At 39.2% G+C, this 26,415-nt stretch overlaps 3 protein-coding genes across 6 annotated transcripts; 1 reads left to right on the forward strand and 2 right to left on the reverse strand.

Annotated features, from left to right (window-relative positions):
• Nucleotides 1–2,298: 2,298 nt before the first annotated feature.
• On the reverse strand, nucleotides 2,299–7,411 carry ccdc25 (coiled-coil domain containing 25). Its single transcript, XM_080882972.1, has 9 exons — nucleotides 7,225–7,411; nucleotides 7,041–7,088; nucleotides 6,838–6,877; nucleotides 4,274–4,325; nucleotides 3,963–4,038; nucleotides 3,734–3,837; nucleotides 3,410–3,612; nucleotides 2,943–2,988; nucleotides 2,299–2,815 (listed from the first exon to the last, which is right to left on the reverse strand). The coding sequence occupies exons 1-9, from the start codon at nucleotides 7,247–7,249 to the stop codon at nucleotides 2,786–2,788; spliced, it is 624 nt and encodes a 207-aa protein (XP_080739098.1). The 5' UTR covers nucleotides 7,250–7,411; the 3' UTR covers nucleotides 2,299–2,785.
• Nucleotides 7,412–7,708: 297 nt separating this feature from the next.
• LOC308397697 (N-acetyltransferase ESCO2-like) lies at nucleotides 7,709–18,255 on the forward strand (the record flags this gene model as incomplete). Of its 4 annotated transcripts, none has more annotated exons than XM_080883763.1 (15): nucleotides 7,709–7,770; nucleotides 8,794–8,846; nucleotides 9,414–9,556; nucleotides 9,730–10,042; nucleotides 10,140–10,428; nucleotides 10,898–11,019; nucleotides 11,219–11,333; nucleotides 12,071–12,158; nucleotides 12,290–12,332; nucleotides 12,473–12,617; nucleotides 12,864–12,995; nucleotides 16,082–16,171; nucleotides 16,353–16,496; nucleotides 16,736–16,920; nucleotides 17,450–18,255. In XM_080883763.1, 14 exons carry the CDS (start codon nucleotides 8,794–8,796, stop codon nucleotides 17,580–17,582), a joined length of 1,995 nt encoding a protein of 664 aa, XP_080739889.1. In that variant the 3' UTR covers nucleotides 17,583–18,255. The 4 variants fall into 4 exon arrangements, with proteins under 4 accessions (XP_080739889.1, XP_080739891.1, XP_080739890.1 ...); XM_080883765.1 differs by having other exon boundaries at nucleotides 10,143–10,428; XM_080883764.1 differs by having other exon boundaries at nucleotides 7,741–7,857.
• A 1,611-nt stretch (nucleotides 18,256–19,866) lies between these two features.
• pbk (PDZ binding kinase) lies at nucleotides 19,867–25,927 on the reverse strand. Its single transcript, XM_080882388.1, has 7 exons — nucleotides 25,796–25,927; nucleotides 25,066–25,233; nucleotides 23,724–23,863; nucleotides 23,187–23,356; nucleotides 22,194–22,323; nucleotides 20,704–20,880; nucleotides 19,867–20,105 (listed from the first exon to the last, which is right to left on the reverse strand). The coding sequence occupies exons 2-7, from the start codon at nucleotides 25,230–25,232 to the stop codon at nucleotides 19,894–19,896; spliced, it is 996 nt and encodes a 331-aa protein (XP_080738514.1). The 5' UTR covers nucleotide 25,233; nucleotides 25,796–25,927; the 3' UTR covers nucleotides 19,867–19,893.
• Nucleotides 25,928–26,415: the final 488 nt, after the last annotated feature.

Consider the following 26,415-nt stretch of genomic DNA (forward strand, 5'->3'; position numbering starts at 1 on the left):
AGACTACCCCGAGTGACGTCATCATACACTGATAAATAGTCTTGAAATATGTAATGTGTAAGAAAGAGTATTTCAGAGATGAAAGTAAAATTAATTTTGGTTATTGAACAGATATTTTCGGACTTTTTATTCTCTTCTTGGAGACGCAGCACCAAAAAAAAATCACATCCCACAGCATAAACCGCAGCAAATTACAAGAGGGAGGAGGGTAGTAACTTTTACCATTTACTGAAAAAAGCATGGGTCATTTTTGGCCACGAACAAGCTGAGAGGGAGTTTTTATGTTTTTGCTCTCCCTTCACAAAAATAACTATGCATTATAATCAGTGTTGATGTGAATAAATTACATGTCTATTAATGTACTATTAATAATACAAGAAATTCCAGTAGCACTGCAAATATATATAATTGTGAGAATTGAGGTTGTCTTCCATCTAGTGCAGTGGACAATCAAACTGGCTTTGGTCAAAAATGTAAAAATTAATAACTATTTTACATTTATGGAAAGAACTGAAGTTAGTTAAAAGCTTTATGCAGAAAAATGGCAAAAATCATAAAAATAATAAAAATTACAGACCTGGACATTTTTGGCCACGAACAAGATAAAAGGGTAGTGATTTTGAACAAACCCAGGCGGTTAAACTAAACTTTCCGGGTATTTCACTGTGCCTAAAATAAATTCTTTTGGAGGATGCGGGCATCGATCCCGCTACCTCTCGCATGCTAAGCGAGCGCTCTACCATTTGAGCTAATCCCCCACATGAGACTCCGCCGAGTGACGTCATCAGACAGCGAGCGTCTTAAAATGTGTAAGAAAGGTTGGACTTTGAAGCGAATCACCAGCAAATACATATAGCGTATTTCAGAGATGAAAGTAAAATTAATCTGGTCAATCGAACAGATATTTTCGGACTGTGTATTGACGCAGGACCAAAAATAAATCATATCCCACAGCATCAACCACAGCAAATGAGAAGAGGGAGGAGTGTAGTAACTTTTACCATTTACTGAAAAAAGGCATGGGTCATTATCAGCAGAGGTTTGGGATCAAACCAGTGTGAGACCTTGGGTCACCCTGTTTACATGTTTAACTTAATAACTAGAGGTGCAGTACTCTAAGACAAGTCTACTTTAGTGACCTTTACTGATCACACATGTTGTGAACGGACACACGTGGGCTTTGCTTCTGGAAATTATACTGGGATAGTTCCTCTTTTCAGTATTCCTGCTTCTAGCGCTCCACGGTCACGGTCAGCGAGCCTAGGATTCCTGTGATCAACTGTAGACGCCAGTGGGGGATTAGCTCAAATGGTAGAGCGCTCGCTTAGCATGCGAGAGGTAGCGGGATCGATGCCCGCATCCTCCAAATTTATTTAACCGTGAACTAAAAGCAGACAAACACTAAAACAGATCACTGCAGGGCGAGAAATCCAATCCTGTCGTATGAAAAAACCCTCTGTGCAGAGAATCTTCGTAACTTCCCGTGAGAAATATCCACAACACAACAAAAACAACTTCGCAAAACAGTGGAGAGAGAGGTGTTTTTCTTATTTATTAATTACCAGGTTGTTATGAGCTTCTTGCTGCCACAGCACAGTTCCGGTCTATACAGATATATGAACAGGTTAGTTATTACTTATATTACTTTTAATACATTACTTCCTTTTAGTTTGGGCAGTGTTTTGGCGTGATAAGGAACCTTTTTAATGCCCAATAAAGCTCATAAACCAGGTTGTAAAATTAAAAATAATGATATGTCCTAAACAGCTGTTGTAAAGGTGGGGGAGGGTTGCTCACAGAGGATCATCTTCCAAATGACCATAAGCTCTCCGTAACAGCAACAGAGAAATTTGTAAGTCTGCACAATAAACACACCTCTTTATGTACTTTATCACAATGCGTAATGACTTAAAAGCACCTTGAAAAGATTCCCAGTGTAGCGTAAAATGTGACCTTTAATGAGACATCCAGCTTGCCTGAGATCAGTGTTTGTGGTTATTAAGGCTGAGTGTTAAAGGCTGTGGGTTCATAGCCTCCGAAGGTAATAACTCTATATTACAATAAGCAGCATGTCGTTATGATTTACTGGCTATTGTTGTGCAAAAACTCCATTTTAACTTTAAAAGATATTTACACTGGTCTGTAAGCATCAGGAGTCATGATGGCAAATAAGAAAAAATATGTTATACTTTTGTAAATGAAGACTGCATAAATTTAATATTGTTTTTTCTTCGTATCTTCATCAGAGCTCAAACTAAATGAAATGACTGATCCTATTTTGAATACACGAGGAGAAGATTTCATAATAAACGTGATTTTTAATTCATACACTGATCTGCATTCAATAAAATCTGTCATGCGGGGAAATAAAAATATTGTGACTGGGAGCAACAACATGAAACAAACGCACCCACGCAGACACAGACAGTTTTATCATCATGAGCATGAACATCATCAGGCAGTGAAAATTCCATCAGATAATGTTCTGCTATCTGAGCATGTCTCCCCCCTTAAAATGACCCTCATTGATCCTGGTGCCCCATGCTTCCTCGTCCACCGTGTCCTCTCTGCGATAAGGAGGTCAATCAGCTCGGTTTGGTCTGAAAGCAGTTTCTGAACCACGAGTCCTGGCGCCTCCATCCCTCGCTGTCTCACTTTCTGCTCCGAGTGTCCCAAAGCCAAAAAGGTTTGTCTGAGTTGTTTTTAATCTTTTCAGTGTCTGTTACAGGAAGCTAAAGCAGCCGGACAGCAGGCTGTCTGTCTGATGCTGCCTCGTTTTCTCCTCTCACATGAAGTCATCTGAATCATTGCCGTCCTGCAGAGTACAGGCAGTAAAGCACAAGTTACAGACTGTTCATCATCTACTGCTTCGCTAAAAAAAACACCAAAACAACAAATATATATATATGACATCAAATAATAGAATCCTTCTTGGTGTTCACCTCATTAGTCTTCATGTTTTCAGTCCTCATCAGTGACGAGTAGTTCCTGCAGTGACCAAAACGCAAGAGTGTCACACATAGTGGCCAAACTTTATTTGAGATATTTTTATTTTATAACTATTTATATCTAAAATGTACATGTGGTCGGGTTTTTGCTGTTACAGATAAGGTTAAGCGTAAATAAGTGTGTGCTTTAGGAATCACCTGCTATGGCTTGGTTAGCATAGTTTTGACTCTTAAGGGGAAAATACTAATATTGTGTAAATGGACACAACTTATAGAGCTGAAATTTAGTTTGACAAAAACCAATCAGTAGATTTAAAGTGGTGTGTCTTATATCAACTGCTGTGAGGCTCCCGTGAAATATAAGTGCTACTGCAGACTGAAATGTCATCGTACTTATCAATGCGATCGTTTTCGCAATATTCATGCAGCCATAATTAAACATTTCTAAAACACTGTTCTACCTGAGCTCCTCCTGCTCTTTTTTCCTTTTCTGCTCCTCCTTCTCTCTCCTCTTCTGCTCCTGCAGCTGAGCTTTCTTCTCGTTCCTCTCCTCCCGATCTCTCGATTCCTTCTCTGCTGCCAGATCAGGGAACCGTTCCACTTTTGTTTTCTCCAGACGGTTTATTATCTCGTTGATCTTCTTCTCCACTGCCACGATCTTTACCTGTGAACACAAAGCCAGTTTAGCGAACACATAAAATTGCCTAAATACTATGTAATGTTAGAGTATTACACTGATTGCTGCATAATAATCCATCAGCGTACATGAAGCCAGGTCTGCTGACCTCTTTCTGTCGATAAAAGCCGATCTGTCCAACATCCATGTCTCCTGTTTTCTTCAGGTTGGCCCACGCTGTGTAAACCACATTGATGTTGTTCATCTTACAGCCTGAAAACATGTAACACGTCAAGTTTAACCACATCTGCACACAAAATTCCTCCCAGTAAAAATAACAGCAGACAGAAACTTGTACAAGAGGATCTCTCAGGCCAGCCTGAGTATTTTCTCTTTACCTTGGATGCTGTTGTTTTTCACCAGTTGTGCGCAGTCTATCAGCACCTCTGGTGGGATATCATCAATGGTTTGACCCTAGAAATGAATCACATAATAGTTACATCACTGTCAAATATTTTCCATAGAATTTGTATGTGGAGTGTTGCTGACACAACCAAAAACAGAGAACCGACTGTTATATTTAGTGACAGTTATTCTGAGAATTAGATCCTTAATAAATTGCCAGTTCCGAGAAAAAACTCAGGAGTGTGAACTCTTATTTAAAAGTCTGTTTTTCAGGGTCATTCTCATTGGGCGAGCTTATGCTTACCTTTGGCATTCTCAGATATACATGAGCTGAGGACAGTTTGTCCACGTGAAACCTGGATGTAGGGAAAAGGAGAAGGTTTAAATGACAGGATGCCATAAAGTATAATTTTAACAAGAAAAACTGTAACAAATTATACACAGAAGAAAAAATTTATTAATTTCAAAGGCAAGGAACAAATAATTCTAAAAAGAATCTACAATTATAGTTAAATGGAAATAAAAATATTAATAAAAAAAATGAAAGTCATCTATTTTTAACTACGAATCGGTTTTAAAGAGAGAGACATTAGCAGTGATGGGAATAACGGCGTTACTTTTTCAGTAACGAGTAATCTAACTAATTACTATTCCTATCGTTACAACGCCGTTACAGTTACTAAGAAGAAAATGCGGTCCGTTACTATTTTCAACAAACAGACGGTTGAAGCTGTGTTCAGCTTACCGCATCTTATATCAGTTGCACGGAAGTAGCTGTAAGTAATCTGGACGCTACAGCTTTAAGCAGCTGCGCGCTCCCGCGGACGGTAATCACGATCACTGTCTAGCACAACACCTGGAGCTAAGGGGCAAAACAATCGCATGAGTGCTGCTGTTTGACTGAGGAAGAATAAAATAGTCGTGGTAAGCCAATCACATGACCACTTCAAGATGACGAAGCAACAAGGTGATATATATAAGTTTTTAAACTGTGTTGATAGGCCACGTAAAACCAGAGTCATGATAAACAATATATAGGCGTGTTTTTTCCTGAATAGTTTTGTCACGTTTACTGTCTAAGGACAGCGCAGCAAGCACTCTCTGCTTATGCAGACATCAGCATAAGCAGAGAGTAACAAAAACCACAACAAAAAACAGGGGAAGTTTTAGGAGTGACGGCGAGAGAGTGAGAGAGCAGAAAAAGAGAGAGAGAGTTTTGAGATGTGAGAGATTTGTGACGTTTAGCGTGTTTAGAGTGTGTAGTTAATGTGTTGTCTTGTGTAGTTAATGTGTAGTGTTGTGGATAGTTTTGTGTTGTGTGTCAGAACAATGAGGCGATTGCTGTCTCCATGTAAAAAACAGGAGTGATACACTTGCTGCTGTCAGACCTGCAGGTATCAGGCCGTGATGTTCTCCTTTATAGTGGACAGAAATTATTTTTTTGGAGTGGCACAAATCAGTTGTGTGGCATCTTATTGAAGAACAGCTGATTGTTCTGTAAATAGTTTGAAATGGTTATTTAAAAAAGGGGTAAAAGGTAAATGGATGCAAATAACTTTGTTGTTTGCAAAACTTGTGCATAGGATTTTAAAATTGACAATTTATATTTGCATTTAAAGTTAAGAAATATGATTCATTAAACATGTTTGTGGTTGTTACAGTAAAAATATAACTTTTTCTACTCTGATTTTATGCTTTTTGTCTGATTTTAGATCAATTGTGTTAATACAGTATGTCAAAATGAAAACATGACTGTAAATTCAGACACGTGAGATTGTGCTGAAAAGAATGATACCAAACAAGGCAAAGTAAATAGTTTGTAAAGGGAAAATGTGGAGGGAAAATCAAAAGTAGTTAAAAATGGCCAATTATACCCTGGACCCCAGAGGGTTAAACGTTTTTTTAAAGTAACGCAAAAGTTACTTTTCAAGTAATTAATCACTTTTAGAATATTGTAACTCAGTTACTAACTCGGTTACTTGAAGAAGTAACTAGTAACTATAATTAATTACTTTTTCAACGTAGCTTGCCCAACACTGGAAATTGGTAATACAGAAAATCCAAAGCACTTGTTTAAATGCTGAATAATTGCAAATAATTCTTGGTGCATTTTTTTTTTTAAATTTAATTCAACCCTTCATCGTTTGGCTCTCACTTCAGGGGTCATCACAGCAGATCATCTGCCTCTATCGCATGCTCTGCCTCCATAAACCTTCTGTGTGGTCTTCCTCTCTTCTGGCATTTCAGTATTTCCACTTTCCCCTGCTGTACGTGTCCAAACCATCAAGCTCTCGCACTCGCGGTCTAGTCCCTCCATTTAAAGCCTCTACTCTCTAAACTCCTACATTCTGTCTCCCTACCGCCAATCAGGCCTTCATCCTCTCTTTCTCTGTTTTTGGCAGAAGTACTGTTTTCACCAGCATCCTACGGGTCAACAGTATGGAAATCTCGTTCTTGTTCATCTGCTATTTATGTGAAAAGGACCATCTCTAAACTGACTGAAATTGCTGCATCCACCTGACCAGAATCAACTTTCTGGGATGTGAATATTTGGCATGGAAAACATTTTATTCTAATTTCAACCCTAAATTACAAAAGTAAACTAACGAATTTGTCATGCCTACATTAACGGACTGCACTTTAATGTTTCTACTGTTATAAACTCACTCAATGTTTACATCGACCGTTCAATACATTCTTACAAATGGTGCTTAAAGTTAATTCCATAATCATCAATGTGTCTTAGTGTTAAGACACATTTATCTATGAGTCTAGGAACCACGTACTTTTATTGCTCATCTCAGTTTCTTTAAAAATTCCAGCTGCAGAAAATTAAGGTTATTTCAGAGTTCAGATAAAGAATCTCACCAGATATCTTCGGGCCATCCATACTTGATAAGATCTTCATCTGTAGGCATGAAACAGCCTCGAGTTAAAAGGTGATAAGATTCAATAAGAGATTTATTACCGGTGTTTAAGCAACAAAGTAACACAGGAATGAACAGATATAGCACACATCGGAGGAAGGTAGAGAAGGGCGTGAGTGCGCGATCAAAGGACAGCTCTCTTACTTTCATATTTGTCTTTTCCCATGTAGATCGTGAAGGAAGGGCCCACCACTAAAAATTTGACAGGAAGTGGGTCGTTACTGAGTGAAACTGCAAAATCACCTGGCACGAAACTCGTGAAAGACACTAAACAGCTGTAAGGAGTGCGAAGCTAACCAGGCTAAAAGCTAATGGCAGCTCAACTTACCGGCGCTTGTGAAGTAAAACACCATTTTACGTGGATTAAAAATCGCCACTAAAAAGATGAACAATGTGTGTTTTAACTTTGGGCTCTAAACCGCTGACTGTGAAGAAAGACAAATTTCATCTGCAGTAAGACCTGCTGCCGTTCGCGTGTACAAAATGACCTGGGAAGCTGTTACCTAACTGAGGGAAAGTAGCGTGTAGCGCAAAGGAAACAGCGAAATTTACCTTCAAAACAAAAGCCGAAGGTCTACATCGATAGATAAAATTAGTAAATGCTGATTCGTTTTGAGTTAATTTATGTTTTTATATAATCCTCATCGAATTTTTTCCATTAGTAAATTGAATTTTATCTCATAATTTTTATGAGTGGCTTTTTTTTACATGAAGATGTTTTATTTTGAAGGCTAGAACTAGAAGTTTCTCTCTGCTTTTACTACGTTTCCCGTGTGGTAGCTGTTTCCGTTTCCTGTTACGGTGTAGGGTTTTTTTTCCGACACTGGCGCGCGCTGTTCAAAACACAAAGAAGAAACGCGCGCGAGCCGTAGAGGTAGGAGACCCGCCAGCGACTCAAATATATATATATATAGATATACAAACATTTATTGGTTTATGTAGCTCAAGAGAAACATACTTGGTAAGGAAAACGAAGAGTTGTATTTTTGTGTTTTATCTCATAATTGGGGTACATTAGTTTTAAGTACCGCGACTCTAATAAAGGTTTCCAAGGCAGTCAGAGCTAGCTTATGTTTAATGCTTAATTTATTCACCTTTTAAATCACAAACAAATGCACGTATCCAGTTGAAGTGTGCACAACTCGTGATCGATATGAAAAATGCCCGTTGTTTTGTAATGGAGACCGTGCTGCCTTTGCATAAGCCAATAGTCCCGCCAATTATCTCTTCGCCTCCGTCTGGTGCCCTTAAATGACCGCGTCGTTAGCTAACATGTACCGTCGAGCTAAAGCTGCTTTCGAGATTATTCGTTTTTCCTCACTGACGAAATGACAGTAAGGGGACCTTTAGGCTCTGTCTCATATCGAGATTCATAATCAGCATCCTAATTGATCATTAAACTCATAGGTCGTGGGCTGTTGTTTACCTGCCACAGTCACACCAGACCCTTGTAGAAAATCTCCTGATTTAACGCCATGGACATGAAATATATCTTGAAGCTGCATTTGTGTCAGTGACCCTTCTGCAGTGAGTATTACTTTCAACGGCGGATTTGTGACCCAGATATCCTACGATTTGCAAAAAGATGTCTGCATGAATAATATGGTACAGCTGATTTGCAGCTGGTGTTCTACTAGGCAACAGATCTCGTTTGGTTCTTTTTGAAATAAGATGCAGTGTTACTTTTGATTCATCTTCATTTTTGAGTAATTAATGTAGATTAAAGCATCTCTTTATTTTCTTTTACATCCAGGTTGATTATGAATTTTTAAAAAATTATTTATTTTTTTTGTATTAGGAGTGACTTTTCAGATCGATGGTCTTTTTTTCAAAGCTGAAATTCTTAAACTTTCTTTTTCTTTTCTTTTTCATTTTATTTCATTACCTTTGTATGAAGATGATGCCCACCACAACCAGAAAGAGAAAGCAGTCCTCCCTGGACTCTGATAGGTAAGCTGTGTATATGCTGTTTGGCTTGCTGATTTACTCTTGAAATGTACTCTGTGTTGGACTTATACTCTCAGATGTAAGAGAATAGTCTCAGTTGTGCTACAGTCGAGAGATTATGGAAGCTCGTGTTTAATACTACGACAAATTTAGAATTGGGTTCCTGCTATAATGAGACTGACACTAATGGGGCAAAATTGCTTTTACAACTCAGGCTTGAGTGAGAAGTGGGGGTAACCTTGCAACAGGTTGCCATAGGGCTAACGGTGATTCATAACAACCCCACATAGTCCTGCATTTACAGCCAGTTTAGAATGACCAGTTAGCCGAACATGCATATCTTTGGATTGTGGGAGGAAACTGGAGAATATGAAAACTACATGCAGAAAAACCTGATTTCACCAAAAGGTTCAAACCTAAAAGCTGCCTGTTTTCAGGCAGTAGTATCATCTGCTCTGTAACCTCAGTAAACACTTTCCTGACAAGTTTATGGGCTCAAACGTGCCAGTTACAAGTTATTGGCCAATTCACCCATCGCTTGTCTCATCTGTTTTGTTTCTCAAACATCAGGCACCCAGCCAAGAAGGGGGTGAGGCGGGAGTTGTCACCTGTGAAGAGGAGGTCTCCAAGAACGCCCCAGCAGTCTCCTACCAGGAAGAAGCCAGCTGGCCGTCTGGACACCTCCCCACAGAAATCTCATCGCAGACCAGCAGGTGGGATGGACTAAACATGTTTTGTTGCAATAGAAATGCTTTTGTAATTTTTAATTGTTCAAACAACAATGCAAACAACAATGGTTTTTCCTCGTACATTTATAATAATTTGGATTTATTTATCTATTATCTATTTATATGATATTTTATTTTTAATTTATTTATTTTTAAAGGCTCTCCAGCTAGATCACCCCAAAAATCTCCATTCAAACCTTCCTTGGTCACGAGCTCCTTCTATGGCAAAAAGAATCCAGTCTATCTCACTCCACTTGAGAGGAAAGCTCTGAAGGACTCTCTGCCTTGTCCAGCTGCTCCACCCTCTCCTACTGTGACCCAAAAGCCAGAAAAGAAGACAACAAAGAACATTAAGGGAGGCAGTAAGCCAAGAAAAGTAGCAGGATCTAGTAAAGGGGGGAAGATGGGTACCAAAAGCTACTCAACATCAATAAAGAGGATCAAGCTGTCCCAACCCAAACCCAGCAGCAGGTTTGTCATAGCTGTTGATACTTCTGAAGCCTTCTTCAAACAACTGTTGTTTTAGTTGGTCTTTTAAGGTTGTTCTAATTCTCCCTATTTAATTCAGCAGTGTCGCTAAACAGACTCATCCTCCTACCGTTGCACCTAGCAACAATCCCACAGAGTCCAAGAAAGCAATCACCATCACATTCAGCAACCTGAAGCCTAAGCCAAAGATATTTGTTGGAGCTGCTTTCTTCAGTACAGGGAAGAAACCTACATCCATGTACAAGAAAACTGCGCCAAAGTCTTCAACCAGGCCGTCTGCAGCCGTCCTACCACAGACAAAGGGCAAAGAATCAAAGCAGCCACAGGGTGCTCTGGCAGAAAACCAACAGCAGAAAGAACCTGAAAAGGTTTGTGTACATTTACGTATTACTGGAATATCTCATCTCTTGAGATTCTCTTTTCTTAAAATCATGAAAAGGTTTCTATATCCCAGAAACAAACTACACTGGAGTAATTTTTACCTTTACCTTTTACCTTGACTCTTAAAGAAAAGAGTAACGTTCTTCAGGCTCTTGCGCACAATTTCAATTAATAAAATGTCGCTTGATGTCATGGAGAATGTTGAGGTTTCAGAGAGGTACTTACAGCCTAGTTTGGTGTACAGTGAAATGAAACAGAAATCTTGTAGATGTTGGAGTGTGATGGGAAACGGGTTCATTTTTTTACATCTGATAATAAGTTAATGATGATTTTAAAGGTTTTTCCATGCAATGGTGTCTGCCATTTGATATGTTAAATAAATTAATTATGTTTTTCCCCTCCATGGCAAATATTGTCATGTTAATGGTAATATTTAATCCTGGTTGTTTCCTGCAGACTGCCGTCAAGCCGCTGAGGACGTATGAGAACAAACCAAGCACAAAACAGAGAATGAAGTTTGATCCAACAGACTGGATGGACTCCGTTAATGAAGAGCCTGCAACTCCACAGCCATCAAGGTACTGATGTATTAAACGTACCATTGACTTCATTTTTCGTTTTAGAAATGAAACTTCCCTTACTATTCATTTATTTATTTTTTAATTCATGGCATATTTAACAATCTGAATTTCCAACACAGATCTCTAATATTTGCACTTTATCAATGCCCCAAGACTGATGTTCATTGATAAACTGTTAATCGTCTTCCTTCCTCAGCTCCTCTAAAATTGTGCTGGATAAACACGGGATTACTCACGAGCTCATGGTTACGTTGTTGAGATCTCCAACACAACACAGCTCCACATCACCAGCCTCCTCCTCCACCAGTCAGGTACATGGGTGTCCAAAAGGCTGTTGTTTATAATGTAAATGGTACTTTGATAGTTTTTCTACTACTACTGAGCATTAAAAGTGCTGTGAGAGTATTACACCTGCTTGCAGACACTAAAACGAGTAGTCGCTCCTATTATCCTTCTATGAGGCTTGCCTGAGGGCCGGTGTGTTGCTGTGTAGTGTCACTCAAAATGTCAAGACTCCAGCAGACGCTGAAACTGTAACATGCCTTTACCGAAATTAAGAGGATGAAACTCCTCTTTAGTTATGAATGGCATCTGTTTCTGGCCGTTTTTATAATGTAATTGTAAAACAATCAGAAATTTTCTCTGATTTCCCCCTTTTGTTTATGCAAACACCGATCCCTTCCTTGCTCATTCTCTATGTGATGCAAAATCTGTCAGGACTTAATCGATGGGGTAATAATGCCAAAAAACCCCCGCTTGTGATGGTTACATTTCTGCCTTTGATGTTTTAGCTCTTTTTCCCTTTTTCTGCTACTGTTTATGTGGTTTCTGCTGGGTTGTCAGGTTTGTCTTCTGAGTTTAACCAACTAGGAATTTCCCAGGGTGGCTCAGAGGTACTTATCCCAGAGTAGATATTATTTCCGCCCCAGAGATGATCCTGCACCTTCACCGTGGCAAAATGTTGTTGTTGTTTTGTTTTGTTTTTGTAGCTGACTCATGATCACTTAAATTTTTTAATGACTCTGTTAACTTGAATTGGTGTTTTCAGGATACTCCTACAACAGAAGGTGGCTCTGAGCCAGCCTTTGAGCTGAGTTACATAAGCCCCACCAGCACTAACTCCAGCTCTCCCAAAGGTGAGCAAATACTTTATTAGATCCCTCAACTCAGGCATAGAGTGGCATAAATAGATCCTGGAGATGTTCAGTTTTACTCAGTCGTGCTTCCATTTGTTAATGTTGATGTTTTTTCGTTTTTTTTCCTCCAGAGCCCGCAGCAGTCTATCCCATATTTGGTTCTGCCTCTAAAAGGTAAGATGGTTTGTTTAGAGTTCAACATTTAAAGATGGCATTTCTGTACAATAAATGCAGTGTGTTTAGTTTTTAGAGGAACAATTACTGAATTTCAGTAACTGAAACAACCCTGAAGCATTCTTTTGAAACATCTGCAGGTCAAAGAGCGCAGCTCTGCGACCTCCTGTGTCCTGCAGCACCCCTTCTGGTCCGACAGCATCGCTGCAGACTCCAGCTTCAGCCGTTAAAGAGCGAAGCATTCGCAGGAAGAAAGAGAAGCAGGATGATGACCAGCTCATCATTGTAAGTTAAATTTATCTGTTTGCATGTATGCTTTGATATATTTATTTATTTTCTATTATGATCCTCACCCCATACTCACCCAGCCTGATGCAGATATCTTTGATTGAAACTTGTTCAAATATTCAACCCACAAAAATCACGAGCTTTGGGGTTTTGTTTTTTTGCGATACATTTTATTTGATTTCATTGCTTTTGTTTCTTTACTGAATGAATTTTTGTATTTATTTATTTTTACTCTCACATCAGGATGCTGGTCAGAAACAGTTTGGTGCAACGACCTGCAGCTCATGTGGGATGGTGTACAGCGCAGACAACCCAGAGGACAATTTCCAGCACACCCAGTTCCACCAGCGCTTCCTCGACTCCATCAAATTTGTGGTAAACATCCTTCTCTCCCTTCAGTCGTTGTGTCCTTGGGCAAGAAACTTCACTCGTTGCCTACTGGTGGTGGTCAGAGGGCCTGGTGGCGCCAGTGTCTGGCAGCCTCGCCTCTGTCAGTGCGCCCCAGGGGGGCAGCTGTGGCTACAATGTAGCTTGCCACCACCAGTGTGTGAATGTGTGAATGACTGAATGTAGTGTAAAGCGCTTTGGGGTCCTTAGGGACTAAGTAAAGCGCTATACCAGGGGTCAGCAACCTTTAAGACCCAAAGAGCCATTTGGACCTGGTTTCCACGCAAAAGAAAACACCGGGAGCCGCAAATACTTTTTGACATTTAAAATGAAGATAACACTGTATATTAGAGCAGGGCGATATGGCCAAAAATATTTATCACGATATATATTTGAAAATTTGCGATAACGATATAACCGACGATATAATTGATGCGAGACAAAATACAACTCCACAACATTACTAGCGCAAAAAGACAACCTTCCATTTATTTTCACTTAAACAAGAAGCTGGTTTTTATGTACATTAAAGCTTTATAAAAATGTAACAGTGCAAATGCAAATTCCTTGCTGAAAGTTTAACCAAAAGGCATTTCCAGTAGAAATGGGCTGACATATCCTGAGCATAACCATGTATAATATCCACTGAAGTTAAAAAGAGGTGCTTTGCAACATTAAACTGCAGTGTGCAGTACGCATTTTTCGGACCATAAGGTGCACGGGATTATAAGGCACATTAAGCGAAACAAAGCAGTCAGATAAATCAAACTTTATTAAACTCATTCTTCTTGCTTCCTCCACTTCTGTACCATTGATTCATTAATGTTGAATTCTCTGGCAGCTGCTCTATTCCCATGTTGTTGCAGTATATTAATGACTAACCTCGTATTGTGGATGGATTATCTCAGTTGTTCTCCTGACTGAAGTTTGGTCCGTTTACAGTATCCTGCCATGCGATTGCATTTGTCTCTAACCATGAAGAACCTTCACGTTAACTTTTATAAGTGGAAAAGTGTTAGTGTTCGTCCTCCAGCTTCACTGTTTATGTTATGCTAACATAGCTGTGTCGCTAGCGATCACGTAGCACATCATTATATACCAGCTAGCCCAACTTCAGTAACCCTACAAACATCACTGCTGTTTAGTTTCCTGTCTTCATTTATGTTGGAAGTGATAGCAGAGCTGTACGTTTGATTTTTTTCAGAAATCTCTCAGTCAGAACATGCTATATCATGCTTAGGTAACTAGCGAAACTAGCGAGCTAACTTCCGCTAGCTTCCTGCTAACTTCTAACTCCGTTAAATGTAATAACTTTTGTTTTCATGGACGCCTGGAAGTTAAACTTTATAGTTACACCTGGTAAAGCAGCAATGCTGATCGTTTTATTAAAGATGAAAGAATTTAGACAGTTTTTAACTCTAAGTGATGCTGCAGTGTTGTTTGACCTGAAGAATACGGAGTTTCGGACCCAGATTACTCCCAGATTTAAGAGCATCTTAGTCCGACAAATATGACAATAACGACGGCCGCTTGCATGTTCTGCAAAAAAATGTGCTTTGTCGTGTATCTGACGGACAAACACCAAACCAGTTCCACATCACTGAAGTTGCACCATTTTTACAAACCAATTCTGGTTCATCTGTTTCACTCAACAATCGGCCATGTGCGTATGAAAACAAAGGCACTGCGCATGCGCGTTTTACTCCCATTCTATCTCGATATTTCATTTTCCTATCGTTGCCTAACATTATACCGGTATTACCGTGAACGGTATAATATGGCCCAGCCCTACTGTATATATTGTTTTTTTTTTTTTACCTTTATGCTTTGTGTGAACAACTAAGGTGTGTTGCTTATGAAATCCATGAAGTGCCACAGAGAAAATTACATTTTATTTATCTAATTAACACATTTTGAACTCATAACAAAAGGAAAGACACCCAGCTGAACTAAAATGATCCATGTAGCAAACAACAACTGTTGTGAGCCGCCACCCTTATATCACCTTTGGGCTTTTGGAGCCTTGACCTGGCTTTTAAAAAATAATTGGAAAAAAAGCACTATGCTGCTAAAAGATGAAAAATAGATATTTGCAAAATTCTGCCTAAATATGTATTTTACCCGGTTAATGTGTGCAATCACGCCTCGCCGCCTTTACGTCTGTGCTATCTATGCTGTTGTTGGTATGTGTCAGGCTGTGAACTGAAAAGCTACAGCCGGCTGTATGCGTACAGCAACCGTGTGTGAAAAGTGGTCAATAAAGAGATGCTGTAAAGCATGTTCATGCAAACATCGTCGGGTCTGCTGTGATATGTTTACAATGGGACTTCTGCTCCTGAACCTCTGCACACAGCGTCTGCAAATCGGGGCTGTATGAAGTCACTTTCATCTTTACGCAGGACTGTAAGCTGTCGTCTGTGAGGCGTGAGCGGTGTTTGTTTTTAACATAGTTCACGGTGGAGAACAGCTGCTGACATAATGTGGATCCGAACATCCATAACTGGCCTACCTGGGGTTGAAAGTCTCGATAAATGCACGGCGTTTCGGCGGGTACACCGGCTTCCGCGAGTGTGACGCTTATTTTGAGCGATGAAAAAATAATAAAATATAATTTTAGTTTTATATTTCGATATCACAAAAATCTTCCAAGTTAAAAAAAAGAACGAACATAAATAAAATACACTTCAGCTAAATACTTCTAATTTATTTCCCCAAACCACACGGAGCCGCACTATAAGGACTAAAGAGCCGCAGGTTGCCGACCCCTGCGCTATACAAATACCGGCCATTTACCATTCAGTCTCTCTGGACAGAAGACGTGAGTTTATGAAGTACTAAAGTGTGACTAGTGCTTTAGAAACATATTGAAAAAATTATGCAGCATTAGCTGCCAAACATAGTTGGGTGGGCTTTAGTGTACCTGAGCAGCCCACCCAAGTATAGTCCATGTGGGGGGGGGTGGGGATCAGGGAAGCTGTTAAAGCTGCTGGCAGGAGTTTACTTCGTGGGATGAGGTTGTTGTTGTAATTGTTGGCTTGTAACTGCAGCTCCTTTCCTCTGTTGTGTTTTCTCAGGGCTGGAAGAAGGAACGGGTGGTGGCTGAGTTCTGGGATGGAAAAATCCTCCTGGTCATGCCAGATGATCCCAAGTATGCCATCAAAAAGGTTTGAGCCAGCACACTGAAGCACTTCTGCTTATTTCTGATTTTTCTCCATGCTTATTTGTTGTTAAGTGCTTTCACTTTTAAACAGACAGAAGTGTAGACAGACAGCCTCGTACACAAGTTAGCGTTTACTTAAAAGTGTTGCATTTAATTTTTAATCATTTTTGCGTGTTTGCTTTCAGGCTGAGGATGTGCGGCGTGTAGCGGACAATGAGCTGGGGTTCCAGCAGGTGGCTCTGAGCAGACCAACTCAGGCTAAAACCTACCTGTTCATCAACACAGAGCGACTGGTGGTAGGATGTCTCGTCGCTGAGCCCATACGACAGGTACGGCTGTGTTAGTGTCTCTAGCATATCTGAAAATATAAATGTTTGTTCAGGAAGTCAGTTTGTTGAAACATAGTAACGCTGCAGCTAACATGTAAAGCTTTTAAACATCAGATTTGCTTTGGAGATTAGCCTTTAATTATCCTCTTGGTCTTCAAAACGATGGTTTCGTTTTGAAGTTTCAGTTGATGCCACATGGATCTTATAGGTGCCGTAACTTATGCATAGATTCTCTTCAGGCTTACAGAGTCCTTGAACAGCCAGATCGACACAAGGACATGACAAAGGACGACTTCATGGAGAGACACAGAGCCTGGTGTTGCTCCACTGTCCCAGAACAAGCTCTGTGTGGAATCAGTCGGATCTGGGTCTTCAGCCTGGCCAGGCGACAGGGCATTGCCACCCGCATGCTGGACACAGTGAGGTAGGATGATGCACACAACATGAATCTCGCGGTCTCCTTACTTGTTTCCTCATAGAAATGAAGAATTTTGTTTTCATTGTAGCCATATAAAAGTTGTTTATATTAACACGGCTGTGATGACTGTCAGTATGACCCCAGTATAAGCAAGAACTACGAAACCATTTTTATTACTTATTTTATTACTATTACTTTAGGGTGTCTTTGAATTCAGCCCTCTGTATCAATATGGCATCTTTTTCGTTCCTAACACATTATCAGTATAGGTGTCGGCACATTTGTTTTCCACTCATTGAGATCTAATGTGTTTTCAAAGTGTTTTTTAATATTTCTTGCAATGTATGATGTCTCAGTCAGCTGGTTACTGAGTAAACTCCTCACACACATGAACTTGTGGACCCCCTAAATAATATTTGAATGGTAAACACTATGGTCAACAGCAGGTGGTAAAACTGGAAACAGGCTCACATAAAGTGTTTGACTGGATCTAAAATGGCTGATGGCTTCAGTTTCTTTTCCCTTTTTGTCTTAGGAGTACGTTCATGTACGGCAGTCCCCTAACCAAGGAAGAAATCGCCTTCTCTGATCCGACACCTGACGGCAAACTGTTTGCCACCAAGTACTGCAACACACCAACCTTCCTTGTTTACAACTTTGTTGCATGAGTTTGGAAGGAATTCAAAATTTGTCCCTGTTCCTCTGAAATGGCAGTTGGTTTAAAATTGTCTCTTCATATGCAAAGCAACAAGTGTTCAGGTTTTTCCATGCTGATTAGGCCAGGCTGAGTTTTGTCTCCATTTAAATCTTGGCTGTATACAGTGATCAGCCACAGCATTAAAACCAGCCACGATGCCGGCATTGATCCTTTTGGTCCTGTGGGTTAAGCCTTTGTTGATCAGGCTTGTTTTATCACACAGTTGCTCAGACTGCGGTTTGAGGAGTTTGGAGGTCGAATCAGAACGCTGAAGCTCCCCGTTGTGTTCCCGAATATGGTTTTAAAAGCTCATGAATCAGTATTTATATTCAGGACTGCCTCTTCACTGTTGAATGTTTTTGTTTAATGGCAGTGCCTATTTTTTTTTTTTTTCTTTATAAGGAGCTTGAATCCTGACTGAAGATGTTTCTCAGTTTGCTTTCAGTTTGCAGTATTTGTCTTCATGTTCAAATTAAGGACGGAAAACTAGAAGCCTCTTTGCTACATGCTCATCTGAGCAGAATGTCTTTGTGCTCCGGGCTCGACATTTTCTGGAGATGTTTATAGAAACCAACCTGTTTAAAGGTGGATCCTTTTGTTGTTTTGAGGCTTTGTAAATGCATCTAATAAACATGTTAAGTTTGTTTTTTGAGTCTTGGTCTTTTTGTCAAAATGTCTCAAAGTGTGCATACCAACAGTTCATCTGCAATAGAGGAAATAGAGTGCAGCAGTGCCAGTGCAGCTTGAACTGTAAAGGAGCACGGCAGGCTGTATGTAAAATTACCTTTTCTTTCTTTTCTAAAAGCAAATTTCAATTTTAATACTGTTTTTGGTAAATAACTGTAGTAGCATTTGTCTGCCATTGTCTGGTTTTTCCAAACCATATGATGCTGAAACTTGACAGGTTTTTCTTTACATTTGAAACTGGGGACTGGAAATGAAGACAAAGCAACCCAGACACAAACTCAAGTAAAATAGTTCAGCAGTTTTTGATGTGAAGTCAAACTAACCAGCAATCGCTTTTCTGTAAAACATTTTTCTTCCCCCAAAACTCAGAAAAAGAGTAACTTCTTACAGCTGATTTGGACTTATCAAATCAGCATGAATGCACCCGATGCCATTGCCAGCATTCATGCTTGTTAATGGTATTATTTAATCTGTGGTCATTCCCTGCTGTTTCATGTTTGTGTCAAGCTACAGGAATGAATAAAATGCTGTGGCTTTCTGGGGTTTTTTCCCCTCTTTCTGGAGGAAAAGAAACATTTGTCCTTTGAACGTTCCCTCACATCCATTTAGTTAGTTCAAGAGTTTGCTGCCACGTGTTCCGTTTCAAAAACTAGTGAATTGCAATTACGATGGACCCAAGTATAAATTTCCTATTTGCGAGTCATTTGTGGAAATAACCTGTGATTGATGTTGAATTTATTGTTGAATCTGTGCTGTCTTCTCTTCAGGCTTTTAGGGAGCATGAGATCTACATCAGTGTAAGAGCAGAACTGCAAGTACTGGCACAATTTATAAATGCACCATGTATTCATAACAATAAACCATCCTTTGAGATTTTTTTTTTTTTTTTTAGATATTTTAAAATCTATATTTGTCTATTGGAAGCAGCAGTCAAAAGAATCTCTTCTTAAATGTCCCTTAAGTTGCTTGTACAGTGAGTATTGTACAAGGAAGGTGAACTTTACCTGCTGGCAAAGATGACGTAGCTAAAAGCTGTAAGTTTCAGCTTAGTCTCAAATAATTTCAGCCATAAGTAGCTGATCAGATTTTTAAAGTTAAACAAGAGAATTATTTAAGTCCTACTGTGTTTTATTGATAGGCTTTTGCCACTGATACATAACAAAAATATTTCTAACTTGAGAAAGTGCATGAATGTGGGAAAGTGGTCTGAGATCATTGTCCAATTTATTGATATTTAAAAAAAAAAACAAAACCTATAAACGAACATTTTACAGGTTACAAGTTGAATGAGATTAAAATGACAAATACATATAAACAGTGGATGAAAGCAAAAACATTTACAATATGAAACGACTGTAACACAATAGGAAAGATAACAGACAAATAGCGATATAAAGAGATCAGCACAAACTGGAAAGGCATTTGAGCAAGTGAGTCTGTAGTATATTCATATTTAAATCCACTTTAACCATTAACTATGTTTATGCTCAGTGAAAGTTTGTTTATTAACCCGTGCAGAAAAAATAGGTATGTATCAGGAGACTCGTTATGTCCATCTGTTCTATAATCATTAGCCCGACATTTATGAAGTTTCATTAAACATTTCTCTTTGCGTTGCTCTCTAAAGCCTGGACGATCTGGGCGGCTGTTGGTCTTTTCTTGGGGTCCTCCTCCGTGCAGAGGTAGAAGAGCTCCACCATTCTCCGGTACGAGCTGCCCAGAGCCTCGGTGTCCAGTGCCGGCTGCGTCCCCAGCCGCTCATAGTAGGCGTCCTCATCAAAACTCAGCTCCACAGAGTCCTCTAAAACTAAAGCGCATAAACACAGTCAGTATACTGTTCCACAATTAGGTTTTTCTTTTAGTCTTCACTGTATGGAGTTATGCTTCTTCTACACACACTTCAGGAATGATAATCTGATGGAGCAACATGCTTCGTGGTCAGAGTCTAACCTTTTAAACTACTATCAGAAAGTACAGTCAAGATGTAACTATGTGGGCACAATCAAACTGAACAATTACACGTTTGCAGGGAATGAACATTAAGAATGAATATTTAAAAATGAAAGAAGATACATTCTTATTTTAGTCACTGTTTGTAGAAATAAAGGAGAACTGGAAGCATCAGTGTCAGTTGATGTGAATTAGGATTTTGTGTCAGCCAAACATAACTGTAGCTGCACAGAAAGTAATAAATGAAATTTAAATGTATCCTCTTAGTACTGAGCTAAGGCTCTAGTTTACACTGAGGAGGATAACATTTTGCTACTTTCTACTGCTAACTTAGAACCAAGCAAGCTTAAGAGGCACTGGAAACCAAATAATGCAAACTGAAAAACTGTGAAAGTGTCATGAAGACACATGAAAGAAAAGTTAACATGTCTGAGTAAATCAAAGTGACATCTCACCTTCACCCTCCTCATCCTCCAGCATCTCCAGATGAGGCATGGCCAGCGTCATCATCTCCCACAGAGTGAGACCGTAGGCGTAGATGTCTGCCTTGTCTGTGATCTCTCCTCCTTCATCCAAACATTCCTTGGGCTTCCACGGCTCTGTGCCGATGTACTCCGCTTTTGGGTCAGACACTGAAGACACAGAGTTGTTTTTCATGAAACTCCTTTTGGACTGAGAAACAATTTAACTGCAAAACAAACAAATTTAATTTGTCCAGGTTGCCACAATGGCGTCACCCAAAATTACATTACTTTTAAAAACAAAGCGCATCTTTGAGGCTCCAGAAGTTTCTAATTAGTTCAAATTGAACCCAAATTGTTGGAGACCCCCGCAGACTGATGACATGATGTATGAGGATAATTTATGTTTCTATCCGGGCAGAAAAACAAAGTAAATCAACTGCTGTAAACAGCGGTTACCACACAAATGTGTCTGCCAATTCTGTGCTTTAATCCATGATTAATCCCATTTGTGTGCCTGCATACGCTCTGTACCACTTCAGTTAACTGCACCATTTAACAATGCGCTGTGGGTGAGTACTCAGTTTTGCTGCTTTATGAATGAAATGACCTGCATGGCAGTCATAAAAGGAGCTCACTGAGTTGCTTTAGTAAGGGGGGAAAATGAACATGGCTCATCTGTTCAGCAAGGAGAGAAACGTAAGAGCTGGCTGAACATTTCTGAATAAAATCTAATTTTTTCACTTTTGTGACCACGAAGCCATATTCCTTTTATTACATGCTGCTTATGACAATTTTCACCAGGTCAGACATCTGTTTTCATGACCATTGAGAAAAAGGCACCTAAGATATGGGCTAAAGTAGGAAGGCCTTTGGTGTTGTTCTCTGTGAAGATTTATTTTAATGCCAACATCATCAGCCAACACATTATTGAGCAGAAACACAATTCTTTACATGAAGTCTCCTTTACATCCTTCCCCAAATTCATGACATTTTTCACTGAGGTCAAAGACAAGGAAGAATAAAGGAAGTTTAATATTGTGATTATTATTTCCCCCCCAGATTATTTGACCCGACTCGTTGATTTGAGGAGACATTAGAGCAGAGCTGGCAGGGTTAAGTCTGTTTAATTCCAGCTAATTTAATAAAACCCTAAAAAATATAATAAAGTAATTATAACTACAGTTTCCATCCAAAGCTCAACAGAAACAACAGAAAATAAATCAGCACATGTGCTTGAGCTGTGTGGGTGTTATTCTGAGCTTGTCAGCTTATTGGCAACATAACTACTTCTGCAAAGCTGAAAACTACACCAGAAACAATGCTTCCAGACAAACTATAATGCACTATAATGCTGCTGCTGGGACCTTGTTTCAGTAGATTAACATTTCAAATCTCAAACTCTCATATATAAAACTGGTCAAAAATCTTTAATATGACGGAAAAACTCAGAGCTATATCTCGTGAACAAACACAGAATTTACCTTTCATGTTTTCATCCAGCTGCAGAGACACGCCAACATCGCAGATTTTCACTGTTTCAAAGTCACCCTTGATGACCACGTTACATGATTTCATGTCCCCGTGCAGCAGCAGCTTCTCATTGTGTAGATACTGCAAAGACAAAGTATTCCTGAAGCTCATGGCTGATGTTAAACAGACAAATATTTAGGAATGAAAGAAACTTTTGAATAAAGTGAGCTGGAGGATTATTAAACAGTAAATACTATGAAAATTTACCATTGCCTCACAAATGTTTTACTTTTAACCAGGGATATTATTTAGCATCAGCACATCCTGGAAGAAAATAAAGGTGACCAATACGTTTCAGATAAAAACACCACTTTTTATCTATTAAGTGGTTAGTATTTTTAAATTTTTAAGTCTTGGTGTGTGTTATGTGTAATTTTTAAAAATGTATTTAATTTGTTTTCACCTAAATAATAAATATATTACAACCTAAAAGATACTGTCAGTTGATATATTGGCAGACAGATGAATATTTGACAGATGGGAGAAAGACTCTTCAGCCATGTTATGTTGCATAGTTTATCCTCCAGAGGGAACTCTGTACCTGCTCTGCTGGCAACATGTTTGTTATGCCACAAACAATAACAAATAAAACATTTAAACTGCACTGACATATTTGCTTAGCAAGGGCTCACAAATAACTCAACATCGCAGATGTTAGCGAAAACTGTTTGCAGTGTTTCCAACAGAAAAAAGTATCAGCCAATATTGGATTTTTAAATCACCAAATATCCGTATCTAAAAACATGCAGCTCAAGCAGACATATAAAATAATTTGTACCATGTCGTAAAAGATCATGTGTAATAGCTACACATGGTCAGATGTGGGAATTAATCCCACCTGTGACTATATATGTATGTATGTATGTATGTATGTATGTATGTATTTCCAGTTATGACACAGGTGATTATGCCAGGTAGAAAGGAGGACCATGTAAGCGATTTACCTGCAGGCCACGAGCCACATGCAGTGCCACTTTCTCTATAATAGCGGCAGGAAAAGCTTTCAGGCCGCCCTCCTTCCGCTTCTCTATCAGGTCATTGAGGGACTGCTCTCCTCCGTACTCCATGGCCAGACACTTGGAACCATCTTTGGCAGTGGTGAAGGCACGGAAACCTTGATGTTTGCACAAAGACGCACAAGGTTTAAAAGAGCAAATATAACAGTATCACAGACGGCATGATCTGAAAATAAGAGAACCAAAAAGCTATTTTGCACATGATTTTTACCAAGTGACCAACACAAACATTAATAAAAAAATCAAATGATGTTGAACTGTGGGATTCAGTGTTTTTTGTTATTTTCTTATCTTTTCTTAGAAACAATGTCAAAAATTTACAGTGTCAATGGAAAATATAAGTTACTGACTTGCACATGTAAGGGGACATATAATGTGACCTCAGGGAGCTGAACAATGAATCTGTTTTTTTTTGTGTCACTGCTAACTGAGACAGATCGCCATCACAACAGTGCCCGCTCTTACCAACGATATTTGGGTGATTGATTCCTTTCAGGACCTTTGCCTCCTCGTTGAGGCGCTCCTGGTAAACAGTCACCTGTTTGGCTGCACATTTACTGTTGATCTTCTTCACAGCCCAGGGTGATGCATTTAGGTTGCCCACTCTACGATTAATCATCAAAAACACACAGAGCGCATTTGTTTTTTTATGTTTATGTACACAGACAGGAATTGCAAATGCGATAAAATATCTTGTAGATGTATTTGTTTACTTGGTCACGAGATACTGAAAGAGACACGATACTGGTAATGGCAATATAATATGGCCTTTAAAAACACACTGCTCATTCATGTTAAGTTTGCAATATACAGCTCCAACTAGATTGGCTAGATGTCCCACCTGCATGCATCCCTACTAACACCCACAGACGATTAGCAGACAGGCAGGGATAGCTCAGTAGGTAGAGTGGTTGCCCCATGATTGGAAGGTCGGGGGTTCGATTCCCCTTAACAGCTACCCTGAGGTACCCCTGAGCAAGGTACCGTCCCTACACACTGCTCCCCGGGCGCCCAATGGCTGCCCACTGCTTCACTAAGTGAATGGGTTAAATGCAGAGAGCAATTTCCCCACGGGGCTCAATAAAGTACAATAAAGTAAAGTACACAATAAAGAACATGAGCTGAAATCACAGCAGTTTTTAGTTACTAGGAGAGATGAAAGTTGCATCGGAATTAAAAAAAAAAAAATCATATTTAATTTTCCTTCACATGCTTCATGCCAAACCTGTGAACTATATTAAATTTTTAATTTTAAACAAGCTCTCATCATAATGTGTGCCACACTGTCGCACAAAAAACACTATTGTTCACACAGTCTGTTGGGATCTTGTCACATTATCTTCAGCTAAGATTTTTTAAACAGTTTTTTTTATTTTATTTGCAGGTTAATGAAAAGCAAAAACAGGCTAAAAACAAACAAAAAGTTCATTGAAACCCAAAGTGACAGCCAAGCTTTTTTTTTTTTTTTTTTTTTAAATCGGAGGCTGAACACTATCCAACTTCCAATGACTTGGAAATCAGGAAATGTGGTTATTTGAAGAATTTTTTGTGTTTAGCCTTTGAGTTAATTTAGCTGTAAACAGACTGATTCAGGTACTTCCTTGGATCTTTGAGGGGTAGACATGACAATCAGCTTAATGATTCTGTGTTTTGACACAGATGTTAAAGTCCTTGCTCTCTCTAGGGATTTCCTAAACAAAGTTATGTACCAAGCTTGACTAAATAATTTCAGATTTAATTTCAAAAGGGTGGTTACATTTGATAGAAGATACATTGTGATCCATCAATTCACAGAGCACAGTAACACCTGTTCATGAGATAGACGTTGACTCCAGTCCCACAACCCAACTTCTTCATGAAAGGAGAGGCAGGGATGGTGATGGGGGTTCCGCTGGTGCTTCCGGTGCTCCTCACTCGGACAATTTTAGGGGTTCTAAATGCGCCCTGGTCGGGGCTGGTGGCAGGGGTGGCCATTCTGTAAAGTTTCAGTAAACACGTGAAAGCAAAGTGGCAAAACAAACTCACAACAAGATAGAAGTGGACGTACGGGCATTAACAATGATGTAGATTTGAGTTTAACGTACTGCACTAATAGGTGGCATTTCGTGTATGTATAAGCCGAACTAAAATCTGAGGTGCCTACTATGTTTTTAACCATATACACGATTGTCCTTGTCTACGCTTATATAAAACTTAAAGAAAAAGACATATTTTAAACGGGGCCTGGCGCAACTGCTATTGACAATAGCGTTCAGGGAGAAGCTTCAAGACTCAATTCAAAATTTTACTTTAAACTGAGTAATTAATACAAGACTTAGCTTCGAAATAAGTGATGATTATTTTAGAGTAGTTTTTTAGATATCGGTTATCGACAATATAAAACAAAATTCGCCAACTGTTTAAATTATCGTCAACTGGCATCCTTTAACTGTGACTGCGAATCATTTGGTAAGTTATTTGAATTAATGTATCAAAAATGTTGTTAACTTGAACAAAATCAAATATCTGTAACTTATTTTAAAGAAAAGTAGAATTACCTAAAAGTTTCCCTTCGCTGCTGTAGCTAAAAACCGCCCGAAGATTCAAACTGAAGGCTGGGCATACAGGACGGAGACCGCAGAGGGACAAACCGAGCCCTTTTTAATAAGGGAGTGAAACGTGCATATTTCATTTACTTTTCAACGTGACTGGCCTCAGCTGGTGAAAAGCAGAATTACAATTTTTACTTTTTACACGTTTTACAATATTCTAGATTTTTCCAATAATTAAGAATTGTAATTCTGCTTTTCACCAGCTGAGGCCAATCACGTTGCAAAATACTAGCAGTATGTGTGTTTATTTATGACAGATGATGATGTAATAGCAGAGAGTTGGTTACAAATTAGATTACAAAATGTATTTTCACCACTTACTATGAGCTACACCACAGATTGTAGTCATCACTTACTTATGAATAGTTAGAAAACCCTAGTACCAAAATGAAACAGGGACTGTGAGATCATGATTGGTCACATTTCAAGTAGCTGACACTGTTCTTTAATTTAGAGCATGCTACTTATAAAGATAAATTTGCTGCAATATGTAAGAATTTGTAGAATAAAAAGTGAAAATTTGTAGAAAAAATTCAAGCAGCAGAGGGAATAGGAGTAGAAGTCAG

Source organism: Rhamphochromis sp. 'chilingali' (genome assembly GCF_963969265.1).
Source record: "Rhamphochromis sp. 'chilingali' genome assembly, chromosome: 5".
In the NCBI taxonomy this organism is placed as follows: Eukaryota; Metazoa; Chordata; class Actinopteri; order Cichliformes; family Cichlidae; genus Rhamphochromis; species Rhamphochromis sp. 'chilingali'.

Coding starts and splice junctions, on each gene's coding strand:
- ccdc25 (XM_080882972.1), bottom strand. CDS start 7,249: ATGGTGTTTTACTTCACAAGCGCCG. Junction 3,838..3,962: donor GAAAAACAACAGCATCCAAG/GTAAAGAGAAAA, acceptor ACATGTTTTCAG/GCTGTAAGATGAACAACATC. Junction 3,613..3,733: donor GCTTTTATCGACAGAAAGAG/GTCAGCAGACCT, acceptor TTGTGTTCACAG/GTAAAGATCGTGGCAGTGGA.
- pbk (XM_080882388.1), bottom strand. CDS start 25,232: ATGGCCACCCCTGCCACCAGCCCCGACCAGGGCGCATTTAGAACCCCT. Junction 23,864..25,065: donor AACGTCTATCTCATGAACAG/GTGTTACTGTGC, acceptor GATTAATCGTAG/AGTGGGCAACCTAAATGCAT. Junction 23,357..23,723: donor CAATCACCCAAATATCGTTG/GTAAGAGCGGGC, acceptor GCAAACATCAAG/GTTTCCGTGCCTTCACCACT.